Raw genomic sequence first — 14,969 nt, forward strand, 5'->3', positions numbered from 1 at the left:
ACATGGGAGGGTCATACTGAAAATGTCTTTTCAGAGTTGGGGTCTTGACAGAAGGAGCTGGAAGTTTACTTTAACTCTTCTTACTCTGATCACTTCTTCTATTCCGCAGGGCATCCTGACAGCACCTCTTCCTGTCTCCCTTCTCTTCTGCATTCTGTAAGCCCTTGGGGGAGATTTTTAGACCTCTGGACATCCTGGACAGTAATGCGTTAGCCCAAAGGGACCCATACTGAAGCTAAAATCTAGTGGAGTGGAACCCTGACTCGGGAGACTGAGATTTGCAGGGTTCGTGTTCCTCAGTGCATCACAGGAGACGTGGTACAGTTTACCCTTGCACGACTAGGGAGAGTGAGCAGGAATGCACTGCTAAAAATGACACACAATGGGTGCTGCGCTGACAGTGTTTCTTGTTGAGCTGTTAAAACTAGGCCTTGTCTAGATACTGAAAAATGAATTCTGGAGCATTTTGACTAATAGAGTATTTGATGTGTGTTTGAAGAAGGTAAAGTAGCAGATGGCTGAAGAAGACAGAGCAATTGGGGTACATGCAGTTTCAGCCATGTACAGAAGAGTCCCCTTTATATGCTCAGATAAACTTGTTTCTTCCTTTGGAATGTAATAGGAATATTTTCCCTGCCATAAAAATCCACAATAAGGGTTTCTAGGTTGCTTTTGTTCATGAATAAAATTACTGTTACGGCCTTTCTTCATGGAAAAAAGGCAGCTGTAAAAATGTTGATGGATTGTCCCGATGATGCTTCTGTAAGCATTTAAAACTGCCCCACACAGAGTTGGCTGCTTATAAGATTAGGGATTTAGGGAGTGGGAATACAGATTTTTGGCTTTGAATTTTATGTACTAGAAGCAATTTGTGTTTCTCCAGTCTGCTGTGTCACAGCTTTTCTTTTTCCAGTTCATGAGATAGGCATGCTTCTTACTGAGGAACAAAGTGCTATTGCAAAAGCTTTTGGATGTACCTGCTTGATTCACAGGCCAAGATGGAAAACTTCAAGGCTCTTTTTTTTGTGCCAGTTTTAACCTTCCCGAAAAACAAACAGTACAGGTTGCAAACTGCTGTCCTGTGAAAAAAGATGGCTGTTTTCAAAGCAAATGCATTTCTTAATACCACAAAACTGTGAACCCTTTACTCTTTAAATTTGTTAAATATTGCACAAAAGATTTGTGCCCCAGAATTTATTACAAAGTAGAAGATAAAAGAATATATAGGTATCCTTTCTTGTGGGTAAATTATTTTCTTAACCATAAGTTTTCCAAAACACAGAGATAGTTTGCACGGTTATGTTTCTTCTTACTTTCTGCTTTGTTGTTGAGAGACAGCAACAAGAGGTTAATAGCCTGCGGAGGTGACTGCTCTTTATGTGCTCCCAACCCTACACCCTGGTTAGCTGCCTTAGGGAGAGGGACTTCTTAGTAGGTAACAGTGAGAGCTTCCGAAAGCCACTCTGGCTGGAGTTGCAGTCTGAAGATACAAACAAGGCAGTATGCCACTGAGAGGGGAAGTTCTGTATTTGGGCTCTGCTGGCACCCAGTTGACCCCTATAGAAGCTGCTTGAAATACATAAATGAGAAGAAACGTATTGAATGGCTGACTGCAGTTTGAATGGGATTTTACTGTTGCAGCTACTGAACCAGACCACTGCTGTGTCACAAGTGCTGATGTTGGCACAAGGGTTGTAGGTGGGAACGTACCTACTGAGGAGGTCAGCAGATGATCATTAGAGCAGCTTTTCAAGTTGTACTCGGTGGGAACTCTATGCTAAAAGCCTAGATTCATCAGCATAAGGGTAACAGCCTGGCAGAAGGATCAGGAATCACAAAGAGATGGAAATAATTGACCAATTGACTGTTGTTTATTTCTTAATTGTTTAAGGAAGGGAAAGGAGTGCTCTGCTCTGTGGGAGATCCTGGGTTTTTTTTCTTCTATTCCTCTGGTGTTGCCCATCTCAAACAAGCTGTATTATCTTTCTGATTCCTTGTTTGTTGGCTCCTTGTTGCTTTTTGAATAGGAAAAAATATTTTCCTCCATAGATATGTCCTTACCTTATTTCCCCTCTGGTCAGTGGGTACTCTAACAATAGAAAGATGATTTGAAAACATATTTGTCGGTTTCCTACCTGCAGTAAATGCAGACTTAACACTAAACTCTGTCAAATGATCAATGAAGTGTATCAGTCATTTCTTAAAAATGGAGAAAATAGCAGGGGAAGTCTCATTTGTAAGGAAGATGTGTCTTGACAGTCTTGACATTGCAAAAGGCCCAGAAGCAGCTATAAAAAAAAATTTGGTTGTGTTCTGTTAAACACTTTTCATGCAAAATATGTAAGCACAGCAAGAAAACACAGCAAGACCTGTATTCATGGTTGTGATATTTTGTGTGTGTATGTATGTGTGTGTATATATATATATACAGACAAGTGCACACGCACAAATATGTATGTGTATATGCGGTGACCTTTCTTACTTATTGCTTCTGTTTATTTATAGCTTGCTTTCTTATCCCTTTTGAAATAGTTCCATGAGAAGCAGATTGTGGTGGGTTGGGATTTTGTTGGGTTCAAGGATGAGTTCCCACTTGAGTTCCCTGATGTTTAGTAGGGGTTGTAATTGCGGTACTGCTCTGTACTCAGCAGCTACTTACAGGGTCTCTCTCTCTCCTGTATGTGGCTGCCTGTTTGTAAAAGTATATTTCTAGGCAGTCCATAAATCGGGAACCCTCAGGTACTCTATCAGATTTGAAATTGGCTATTAGGCTTAAAATTTCTTGGAGATGCAGAGATGCCCCAAGGAACAAAATAGCATAAGGCCTGTTTCCACAGGAAACCTTTCCTCATTGGTTTTATGTTCTTCATGTAAATAGATTCCTTCTCCAGAGTGCTGATTGCTATGTACATCAGTCTCTTCTGGACAAATAATCAATGTTTTTTAGAATTCAGTGATGCTTTATGTCAAACTGTGGTTTCCTCTGTGCAATCCCAGAGATGTGCAAGGCAGCTCTTCTCGTATGCTCAAGACTAGTTAAGGCTTCAGCCTAGCAGACTGCCACCAATCCAGATTCCTTATCTTGTCATAGGAGAAAAAGCAAAAGCCCGCTCCCCACCCATGAGTTAGATACTGCCTGTAACATAATATGGAGGAACAGTACATCCTACATCTTAAAGGAGCTGTGCAAAACACCAGCAGAACTGTTGCAGATTTGGATGCCTCTGTGCTTCTTCCTGAGCATGTAGATTTTGCGTTACTTCAAGAAGTGAAGGGACAGCTCGCTAAAAGCCTGAGAAAAATTCTGTCTACTCTGATCTTTTTTGCCCCAAGTTCCACTGGCCCCTCTGAGGAAAGGACAGACATGCTCAAGTGAGTGAGAACTGAGATTTGAGAAGTTTAGTCTCTTTCAGAGCTGACTTCAGTAAAGCTGTAAGTGACAGCATGGAATTTGAGTCTCTCTAACAAGCATTTTCCTGTTAGTAACTTAGCAGCAATCACTTTTCAAATGGTTATGATCTCTGTACTCAAGGTCTTATTCATTCATTTATAATTATACGGTGATATGGTGCTTTTTAAGACAAATTCTCCTACATTCTTCTTGTTCTCCCCTGTATTAGTAGGACCATTCAAAAGACTTGCTGATACTTTTGGAAAAATGATCCATGTATCCTGGTCCCTTGTCTTGGGCCAAAAGCTTAAAATTGTCTCTGATATAGGTCATAAGTAAGAGGAAATTTTATGGGAACAGGAAATGTGGATGTTGGAAACTGTAAAATAAGGTCTGATATAGATACAGTTTTCTTGAAATACTCCATATTCAGTAGCACCTGAGGAAATGTAGCTTGTGGGATTTTGAAAGCTTTCAAATGGGCAGTGGTAAGAACAAAAATTCATTCCCCAGAGTGGAAGTACTCTGCAAAATGCAATGCTAATGCTACTGTTATGAGACTATAGCAGCAGCAGATTAGATCTCCATTTATTTATATCAACTGCTGTAATTTCCTTGGGGAGAGAGAAAATGAGAAGAGTTCCAGTGGAATGAGTGGGGAGCACTAGTCCAAAGTAATTCAGCCAGATTCCTGATGATAGTTCATTTTAAGCATTTTATGCGTACTTGAAGCTCAGACGGAATTTGTGTTTTTTCCAGCAGCAGACTCTAACCACGCCTGAAAGTTTTCTTCCTTCTAAGGCAAACTTCTGAATCAGCAGCTTGTAGTCATCTGGAAGCCTTTTCCTGTCATTGTTGCTAACAGCTAGACATAGAAGCTGATTCTTCCCTTCTAAAAAAACCTCCCAATATTAATTATTAGCAACTGGTTTTCTGTCTAATTTCATGTGAATATTATGAACGTTGATTTCCAAAGTCCTGGTCAGATGCAGCAGCAAAAATGCAGACAATGAAACAGGTGGTTTTAATATTGGTCTCTCCTACCAGACATCTGAGCATCTGAACTCCTCATGCAGTGTCTGGTCTGATTCAGAATTCAGCACTGCACTGATTCTTGAGGTTATCTTCTGCCTGGAGTTTGTGTTTTGAGGGGAAGAGCTGGAGAAGGGAGAATGCACACTGTCTTAGCCATTTACTTGTCTCCATGAATGTGTGTGTGTTTTGCCTCTTGCTGGTTTGCTCCTGATTTGATTATCTGGGCTTTTGTTGTTAAGAGTGAGTGAGTAGAAGATACTCTGCTAGGAATTACATTTTGCACATCCCCTCAGGACCAGAAATCCTTGGCCACAATTAAAGTAGAGTCTAAGCATGTGCAGCATGACATTCTTTCATCTACCCCACCCCAACCGCTTCTTTCCTTTCTGTTCCTTCCTTTTAAAGTCTATTCCATTCTTTCAGGATTTCAGCCTTATTCACTAGGGCTTGGTGCACTTCATGTCAGTTACTTATTTGAATTCTGTAGTGGTGTGGACTGACCTGTGTTTCCTCAATCCTTATTCTTCAACTTTCAACTAGTGTGGAAAACTATTGGCTTATTGTTACATTAATAATGAATATATCAAAGAAAAATTTTCACAGATCATCATGTAAATGTCCTAGTAATGTCAGTCCAGTTGTGTTCCCCAGAGGCCCTGGGTTCCCATTGTGTTGTGCAGAGAGTGCTAACTGGAATTCAGTTTCTTTTTCAGATGTCATGGAAGAGGCGTGTTTCTGGCTTTAGCAGCTTGGGTGTCTGCTCTTGAGTCTTCAGCTGGCATGTCTTTCTTGCAATAGCTGCAAGTCATAAAGTTGTGCTTCTGGCAGGCTCTTAGTCTCTGTCTGAAAAGCCACATTCTATTTCTCAGACCCCTATCACCTGGTCTTATAGAAAAGGACAAACAGAATGCATCTGGGCATTCAATTCTATATTGTGAGAATAGCAGGAAAACAAGTACCCCAGAGGGATCCTAACAGGGAAAGAGAGTGGAAAGCAATGCTCGCTGCTACGGTGGCAGCAGTAGAATGGCAGAGATGCCAAATAGATATTCTGTGAAATATGATCTACTTCTGATAATTATTGGCAGAACTAACTATTGAAATAAAGTTCAAATTTATGCAAAAGTTTGCAACTTGAAGCCCAGTGCTTACAACATCAGACCTGTGTAGATGACACTATCAATTAATGCTTTTGGCACTTACCTTGGTTACAAGGTTAAGCCCATAAGTACTTCAGAGCAGCTCAGATCCTGAGCTGAGCTTTGTTCTGTGACTAGACAAACTGCAATGCAGATGCTTTATTCCTTCCTACTCACTTTCTCTTTATTCACTCCAGAATACTTTGGCCAAGTTTATTTGCTTGGTGCAAATGTCATTAGTCTAGAAAACAGTAATGAAGGAAAGGACTTCATGGTGCTTTTGAGTAGGTAGGTACTATCTCAATTGGAGATAGCTGGATTGAATATCTCCACCACTAGAGATAATCAAATGCCATCTGGACATGGTTCTAGGCAGTTGGTCCTAGGTGACCCTGCTTGAGCAGGGTGGTTGGACCAGATGATCTCTTGAGGTCACTTCCAGCCTCAGCCGTTCTGTGATTCTGTGAACTACTTTAAGATACTTTGACAATTTCTTTCTTTAAGTTCCCCAAATTGTGACCACCTGAATTTATACCCTGTGCTGGACTGCAGTTTATGCCTCTGTCTATGTGGCCTGAGTTTGTCTTTCCACTGGAGTCTTCATGAAGCTGTGACGTGTGATGCAGTGTAAAGGTTTCAGGTGGGCACTTTCCTGACACTTTCCACCTCTCCACCCTCTCCCTCTTCATGCTCCCAAACCCAAAAACCAACACCAACTCACCAAGACAATTATTTCTCTTTTTACTTTGGTAATCTTTGAAAAAATTGAATCAGAAGAGAGCTCGGGAGGTCATGTGACAAACTGCTTTTCAGATCAGAGCATCTTCAAAGTCAGATCAGGCTGCTCAGGGAATTGTCAGATAAATTTTGGTTTTACAAGGGCAGAGATTCTACCGCCTCTCTGGGGCCGAGTTGAAGTGTTTCTTATGCTCCTTCTGAACATACTGTTCCTTTGTGCTCAGCTGGAATTTCCCTTGCTGTGACTTGTGACTATTGCTTCCTGAGTGTCCACTGCATGCCTCTGAGAAGAGTCTGTCCCCAGTTGCTCTGTATTCCTTCAGACAGAGAAGTTCCACTCTGTCCCTTCACTTTCTCCTGGCGAAGTAAAGCCAGTTCCCTTAGCGTTTCTTTGCAGATCATGTGCCTTCAGCCCCAGTGGCTCTCCTTCACTCCTGATCCAGTTCATTACTGTCACTCTTGTATTGGGGGACCCAAACTGGATATAGTACTCCAGATGTGGCCTCAAAAGTGCCAGGTAAGGGGAATAATCACTTGTCTTGACCTCCTGGTTACCCTGTTGAGAGGGCAGTCAAATTACCATTAGTCCACATCACTGCAAGGGCACTCTAAATTTTGCTGTCTCCAAAGCAAGACAGTACACTCAGATCAGTGGTCTTTGCAGATAGTATGTTCCTGTTTGGTGGGCAGTGGTACCCCATGTTTCCTAGACAGTTGGCGATTGACTCTTAAGGATACCCTATGTGTTCCTCCGCAAATCAGTTTGGAAGCTTATTTGAAGAGTCTCACAGACACTTTGTTCCCTGCACATATATAACATGTTTTTTCTGAGTTGTGTGCCTGACGCTGGGTATTTGAAATCTGTCACTTTGGGGCCTGTCATTGTTGGTAGGTTGGTTTGATTTATGATGTAAAGTGTTAAATGACTTCCATATTGAGGAGTTGTTATGACTTGCTTGTTTTGTTTTTGGTTTTGTTTTTTTTAAAAAGGGCTTTATGGTCATAAATTCAAGATAACTGAGCTTTCTAGCTGTTTTGGAAGTCTCCACATTTTTCCCCACATGTCCTAGGCAAACCAGTTGCTGCTTCAACCACACAATTTGGTAATAAATACTAACAATTGTTAACACCTTTATAACTTTAAACAAGAATTTTTATTTTTTTTTCCATGTAGCATTTCTTGTGTAACAAAACATATTAGAGGTGCTTACTTTCTGATTGCTGGGAGGTTGCTTATATGAGCCCTAATCTGTGTAGTTTCGGCACAGTGGCTCAGCCTGCTGTGGGCTAACGTTTATGATCAGTCAAATGAAAGGGAAGCACGTATTCCTGGCATGGTCAGGTCAGTTTGGCAGAGGTAAATTGCCTAAGTGCTTGAACATGTTGGCTTGTAGAAATAACTTTCTGGCTTGGAAAGTATGGGTGTCTGAATGATGCAGAACTAGTGTGCACAAGTTTTTAAAGGAACTTTTGTTTGATCTGATGCTTCTTATCTGTCATAAAATGAGCCGAATTGCATTCATAAGTGCTTACTCACATCCCACAGCCTTAAAATTAAGAGAAAAAAGAATGGTTGGATTGTGATAGTAAGAAGCCAGAGAAGGGATTTTAGTGTTTTTTGAATTTTTGTGTATGGAAACATCCAAACGCTGCACAAATGTAACTAGCATTGCAAACAGAACATATGCAAATTTATAGAAGTTCTGTCTGTGTTAGTGTGTATCTTTTGTTTATTTGCTTCTCAGTCCTGTGTTATTACAGGACTTGTCTCCTCACTGCTTCATGTTACTTTATGTATCCCTGGAGAATGAAAGACAGAAACCAGTTATATTTGAGCCAAACAAAACAGAATTTGTCTCCTATCAGAGGTTAGAAAAGGGACAGATCCATCTCTTTCTTTTTCTCCCTTCCCTCTACCCTAATAATAATAATAAAAAAAATGAAAACCCAACTTGACTATGTTGATTAAGCAGAAGACTTAAGTCAGTTGAAGGCTAGAGATTTACACTGTCTACACCAGTGTAACTGGAATCAGAATTTGCCCTTGGTTCCACTACATGTCATCTCATGTCTAATTTGGGAGAAAAATAAATTACAGGGAATACAGTTTATTGGAGAAGAGATATTTGGAGACAAGGCAGTGTGTGGCTTCTCATAACTGAGAGGCATAAGCTTTTTACCATGTCAAATGTCACCTGTCATTCCAGTGCATGTTTGTAGTATATTAAAACTACTTCAAATTGCATATGGTGCAATGAAGAGATTTCTTACTGTTCATGCACTGTTAAAAAGGGCAGCTTTCCATCACTTCAGAGTAACTATAACCAGGAAAAAAATGAACAACATGATGTGTTTTTCTTAAACTGCTTGAGGCTTGCTGACAGTGAATGTTTAGCTTTGGTTTTGTTCATGTTAAGATTATTCTCAGTGACTGACTTTTGATGGTCTTAGACTGATGAGCCAGACATGCTGTGCTTGTGTGTAATGGACATGCTAGCTCTCTTCTTAGGTATGTGTTTGATGGAGTTTTCCTCAGTAGTTCAGGAGATGAGAAAAAAAGATGAAAGACTTTAACATTAAAAAAAGACTAGAGCTGCAGACTGCAAGATTAGGAGAGTTTGATCTAGACATTAAAGCCAACCAAAATCCATAGCCTTATTTAGCAAAGAAAACATACACTTTGGGCAGAAGGCATAAGATACATGAAGCATGCTTTTGAGTTTTGGTCTGTTTACATGAGTGTTACATTTTTGTGCTGGTACTTCACCCCCATTTAAGGGTAAGTTGATCTGTGAGGTGCAAAGAATGATACAAATTGTCTTTTTTCTTCTCATTTCTGGTTTGGAGAAACTAGAACAACAATACAGTGACATAATTCAGGTGATACTTTGTGGTGAACTGCTTTTATTTTTATTCCTAACAGTACATCCTTTCGGGCTCTGATGACTTCAATTTGTATATGTGGAGGATTCCTCCAGATCCAGAAGCAGGTAAGGTTTTTTGTGGTTTTGGATTTATTTTTTTTTTTTGGGGGGGGGGGGGGGGGGGGTGTGTCTGACAAATACTAGCTTGGTTTTTTTTTTAAATTGGTGTTCTTGCTCAGCCTCTGAATCTAGAGTAATTCTGATGAAAGCTGGATGAGGAGAATTTACAAATGCCTAATCCAGTCTCTGGATAGCAGTGGCCAATGCCATTTGAATTTCTTATCATAGTGGTTTTCTTTTAAGTTCTCTTCTCATATAATGATCACTTAAATCTTCTAGATGAGCTCATGAAGAGAAAGAGCTGTGGCTGGAGCAGGGTGTGTCTTTCTTCCCTCTTGTCTACCAACTGTGCTGCTTCTAAGTTGACCCGAGTTCACTGAAGAACTTAGGATCTGTTACTAAAATTTCATTTCATAATGAAGCTTGCAGCATAAAACGGTTCTGCGTTCACAGTCTGCTCCTTACAGTTCTAGTGCATTGGCCTCTTTTCTCCTCTTTCTGTCCTCTTACAACAAAACTCTCCAACAGATTTCTAATGTAGAAGAACAGTTATGCTCTTTTACTTTCTGGCTGGAGAAGCACTGTCAGCTGGTGGAAATGACCACTTTTGACTCATTTCTGACCCTTTCCCATGCTGGGGCAGACATGCTAAGCAAATAGCACTAGCTCAACTCTGTGTGAGAAAGTATAGGAGAGAGCTGTTAAAGGAAAGCATCAGTATGTGTGGGATGTAACAGTAGTGCTGTAGATTCCACAGCTGGTCAGTGCCTAATTTGATATCATCTAGTATTGTGTAGGATTTGGCAGTATGGCACTCTAAGCCATAGAATGTCAGCATATTTCTTCTGTTGAAACAAATCACTGTACTCTTTTAGAATGGTGTTGAATCTTGATTGAAAGACTAAAGACTTCAGGAAATGTACTACTGTTTCTATTTTTAATGGCTCTGACTTGTTTAAACTGTACATTTTAGTGGTATTAAGTACAACTGACTGCTATCCTGTGGTCTCAGGTGCTTTAGCAATAATGAGAGCAAATAACAAGCTCTGTTAGAGGTACAATGAAAATATTTTGTTTTATTTTCAAAGGCTCTTAATCACAGCTGTGTAAGCCATAGCTGAGAGGATGACTAACCTCTAAAAGGTTTGATTAATGGCAGGATTTTGAAGAAAATTCCATTCTTATTTTGGATTGTCTATTTAAACAACACTTGATGTTGCAGTCCAGAAGTCCTGAAGATGGTCCTGCTAAATATACTGGTACCTTGGCCTTCCATCTTTGTGTAGAGATCTTTGTATAGAGACTTCTTTCTGCTTTCCTTTTAATTTGTGTAATTTCCTTTTACATTTGATGCTGTTTTACTACTACCTATGGAATTTCCTCTTAGTTAAAACAAAAGTTACATACATTTAAACTAGTTATCTGCAAGTTTTCGTGTGGACTGTAGAACTACATTTTATGCATGTTACTATACGTGTCCCGACTCCATTTGTAAATTCTGGATTTGAGATTTTGTGTTTATCTGGCTGTGATGCTCTTAAACTTTTTTCCCATGCAGCCACAGATGACAAAATCTTATCTTGCACCTTTGCACAAAGAATGATAGCTAGAATTACCACAAAACAATGTTATAGATGTCTTGGTCAGCTTTCTTGTTTCTAGCTCTTGTAACTTGAGGAAGGGTGTCAGTAAACTTGCAACATTTCAGTTACAAAATTAATTACTTCATGTCAGTTGCCCTTTGTGGTTGCTTAATGGGATCAGAAGATCCTGTAGTAGGAAACTGTATGTCTTAGTCTCTTGTAACTTGAGCAGTGCTCTTATTGAACATTTTAACAAAACTAATTATCTTTGTTCTGTTAGACCAGAAAGATGTGTCTTCTGTGACAAGTAAGCCATTGGCCATCCAAATCACCTGTGGTAGGCTTATTGAAGCTCTTCTTTTCTTCATTCAGTTCTTCTTGAAAGTTGTGCCTGTTTTGAATGTGTTGAAACATCCTTTATTAAATCTCATCCTGTGGTTCAGAGTAATTTTTCAGCTAGAGAGGTTGCTGTCCTTCCTTCTTGGAGAAAGTCTTGCTGTAGGGATGTGGAGATCTTGGAAAGCTTCTGCTTCAGTGGAAAACTCCTTGTTCTCATGTTCTGGCTTAAAATAGGAGTGTCTTTGGGTCTGTGATCCAAGGGGGTGGAATGTGGTCTTTCATTTAAAATATTGTACAAACTAGACAGGATGATGTAATGTCCTGTACTGCTGGTTGGTTTTTTAAATAAAAATATATCTCTGATTTCTACCTTCCAGTTGAATTCAGACATTGTGCTGCTATAAATATTTATGATACAATTCCCTTAAATTATCTCAGATATTTGTAAATAGCAACTTTTTTGCAAATGTAAATCTGTTTACAGAGCTGCATCCTTAACAACAACCCTGAAATAGATTATTTTGCTTAAGTACAGGTGTAGCAAGTACTAGCTATCTAATGGTTAGCCACATTACTACACAAAAGATGAACAAAAGTTGGGAAGGAGCACACCAGTCAGGCAGCTGCAAACATATTTCAAGTTGGAGGAATGCAGTTACCTGTGTTGGTATTTTGCCAGGAAAATGAAACAAATTCTGCTGTTCTTTTGCAAATAAACATAATTTAGAGGTGTCTTCCCAGTAGATTGCATGGAGTCATTCCCCCTCAGCTGGAAACTCTGCCAGTGGTTTTGTTCAGTCGAGTTATTAGACAGGATTTACTTTGGGGCGGGGAGGTCTGAAAAAAGGTATTTCCTAAATTGCTTTGGAAGCTATTCTGTTGAAGAGTTTTATTGTCTGTCTTCCTCCACAGTCTTAGATTATTTTGACTGGGCCAAGATTTCCTATACCAGAAGGTTGGTTGCTTTTCTACCACTTTTTGTCCTTTCTTGAAGGTGGAATAGTTTGCTCATTTATCCACTTTCTTCTTCATCCAAGTACTACCCAGTTTTCCGGTGTGCTTCAGAAGCGATTGCTGATTGTTTGGTGAATTTGTTAGCCAATTTCCTCTTTATATATACTGGTTTTCTTCAGAAGCAGAGTTTCTAGCAAAATTAATACATTAGTCTGGCAGAAGAAAAGCAGTCCTGAGGTTCCACAGCTTTTATTTGACTCCAAGGCAAGCTAGAAGTGAAAAGAGACGTTGGCCCAGCAAGACTGTGAACATATAAGCACTTCAGGAGGTATTTAAACCTAACTGCTATAAACATGGTGTCTTAGCTGGTGAAGAATCCCAGTTCAAGACAGAACCTGACATGTCTTGTGGGGTAATAGAGGGCTTAGTAAACCAAATGTTTTGCAAAATGGAATTTACATTCCTCACCCACTACTCTGAATCATCTCTGCAGCTCAGAGCTTGTCTCCTGCTTTTGAAATACTGCTTAAAGATGCTATGTGAGGGATATGATACTTATTTGCAATTGAGAAGACAGTTGGGGATCCTTCAGTTTACATGAGCAGTAGTGAAAAAGTTCACTAAATCAGAACAGCAAACTGCATTTCAAAACCTCTTTTTAATTCTGTCATTGTCTGTAACTGCTCTCAAGAAAAGACCTGTCATTGTGGTCCAGTTACTAAACTAATTGTACTAATTTTCAGCAGAACTGATGCAATTTTTCTTCCCTTTTTTCTCCTTGGTCACTGTAAATGCAGACACCTCTAGACTTGAAGAATTCAGCAACAGATCTTTTCACAACATTTGAACAGGGTTATCTCATTGGAGACAGCTTGTGGTTTAAGTTCTCAAAGTTCCAGGCTGATAAGTGAAGATGAATAATAGATGATTAAGTGTTTCTTAATGTCTTTAGCTATTTTTGAGATTTTTATATGTGCATATATACATACCAGTTGGGTTGGGGTGCGGAGAAACCATCTGGCCCAATGGGGAGCATGCTCTGGAAGGTTTGTATTATTTAAAAAATGGATTTTTACAAGGCATGGTCTTGGAATCTAAACTGTTGAGGACTGTAGTTTGTCTCTTCCTTCAGATCAGTGTTGACCATAGTGTGCTATGGAACAGTTTTTTGATTATCACAGCAAGTTAAGTGGTGAGGCAGAGTAGAAGGGGTTCTTGTATTCAGTGGAATTTAGACTGGTTTCCATGTCATGTGGATTGTAATACCAGAAACTTGTGGAAATGTCCTGGCTAGATGGCATTTATCAGAAAACAAGGCAGTGTTGGGTGCTTTGTAGTGTTCTTCCACTTGGCTAGAAAACTGACCATCCATGAGTGTTTCTCTCACTGGCTTCAGCATGTTTAATATCTAATTTAGCACTGGAAAGCTGAGCACTGGGAGAGGCTGGAGAAGTCTTCGTCCCCAGCAACCAGCCATCTGATTGTACCAAAGCTCCTTCCTCCGTATTGTATTGAACATGTTTGCAGCTACCAGTACAAAATAAATGCACAGGCAAGCAGTTTTATACATCCATTTTCAAAAAAACCCAGCTATCAGTTGTGTGATAATTTCACTCACTTTATTCCCTTTATATTCAGAAAGCATAGTGGTTGGTGATAATTTGTATGGTTCCAATAACATTGTAAAAACCATTGTGACCTATGCAGTTAAACACACCAAAAGAGAAATCTCTCCCAGACCAGGAGAGGGACAGAATGGAAAGGGTATGCCAACATTTATTTCTATAGTAATTTTGTCTTAGCTTTCATATTGTTCTTCAGCTCTACTGGTGATAACAATGGTGGGAGGATTGGTATAGATAAGGTGTAGATAGATAAACAGCAACAAAAGAAGGGAGAAAATATATGTCCAAAACCAGCCAGCTCCACTACAGCATTCTGCCTCTTCTTTAGATGTTTAAGTATGAATTTTTTTCTTTGACTTTTGGAGTCTCTGCAGAAGTACAAGACCACCATGGGACTGGTTCTAGGCACAGGCTAGGCAAAGTGGGTGATTGCCTGGAAGAGCAGGTTGCCTGAGGTGGATGCTGATGCCAGCCCACTGCTCCCTGTGCTTAAGCTAAAGCTCTGCAAGGCCCTGCTGATCCTTTCATCTGGCCTGGGAGGTGGAGGGTGGGTCTGCAGATGGAGTTTGAGCTGCTTTCACTTTCTTTTATAGTAGCAGAAGTACTAAGCTGGAGTCCCCAGGTGACTCCAAACCATCATCTTACCATGCTGGAAGGAGAAAGGACCTTGGCCAGCCCTTGCTGTTCTCACCCCATATTTGATGTCATCAGAGTCAGTTTTGCCTGTGCTAATGAGAAACCTTGAAGTCGTTCTGGCTCCTGCTGGAGTCCGATAACTGATCCAACTAGAAGGGATGCTGCAGGCCCTGTGCTCTCAGGGCAAGAGTGCTTGTGTTTAAGTCTAGCTTCTCTACAGCTGGGTCTCTGAGGAGCAAAGCCATCTGCTGGCATGCATTGTAAAAAACAACTGCAGGTGTGTGAATGACCAGAGACAGACACTTAAGTGTAAACATAATCTGCTGCGCTGAAGGTAGAGGCCCTATATGCTATGCATATTCGCTTGCATTGTGCTGTGCACATGCTTTCCAAGCTATGGTCTCTCTCTTCCATTAGTGCATCATGATCTCACAGGATTCAAATGCAGGGCAGCAGCCTACAGTCTAAATGTGTCCTGGATTATTATTAATTAAAACTAAATTATTTTAGATGAGCTTTCTACTATAGTGTCAAGTGCTACAGTG

The 14,969-nt window shown here is 40.1% G+C and overlaps 1 protein-coding gene across 3 annotated transcripts in view; it reads left to right on the top strand.

The window, feature by feature from the left end:
- The window catches only part of DCAF5 (DDB1 and CUL4 associated factor 5), a 74,091-nt gene that overhangs the window by 45,037 nt on the left and 14,085 nt on the right, over positions 1-14,969 (top strand). For all 3 annotated transcript variants that reach the window (XM_074909706.1, XM_074909707.1, XM_074909708.1), the window contains exon 7: positions 9,227-9,293. In XM_074909706.1, coding sequence (XP_074765807.1) covers positions 9,227-9,293 — 67 coding nt within the window. The remainder of the gene's footprint in view (positions 1-9,226; positions 9,294-14,969) is intronic.

This window comes from Athene noctua, chromosome 6, assembly GCF_965140245.1.
Source record: "Athene noctua chromosome 6, bAthNoc1.hap1.1, whole genome shotgun sequence".
In the NCBI taxonomy this organism is placed as follows: Eukaryota; Metazoa; Chordata; class Aves; order Strigiformes; family Strigidae; genus Athene; species Athene noctua.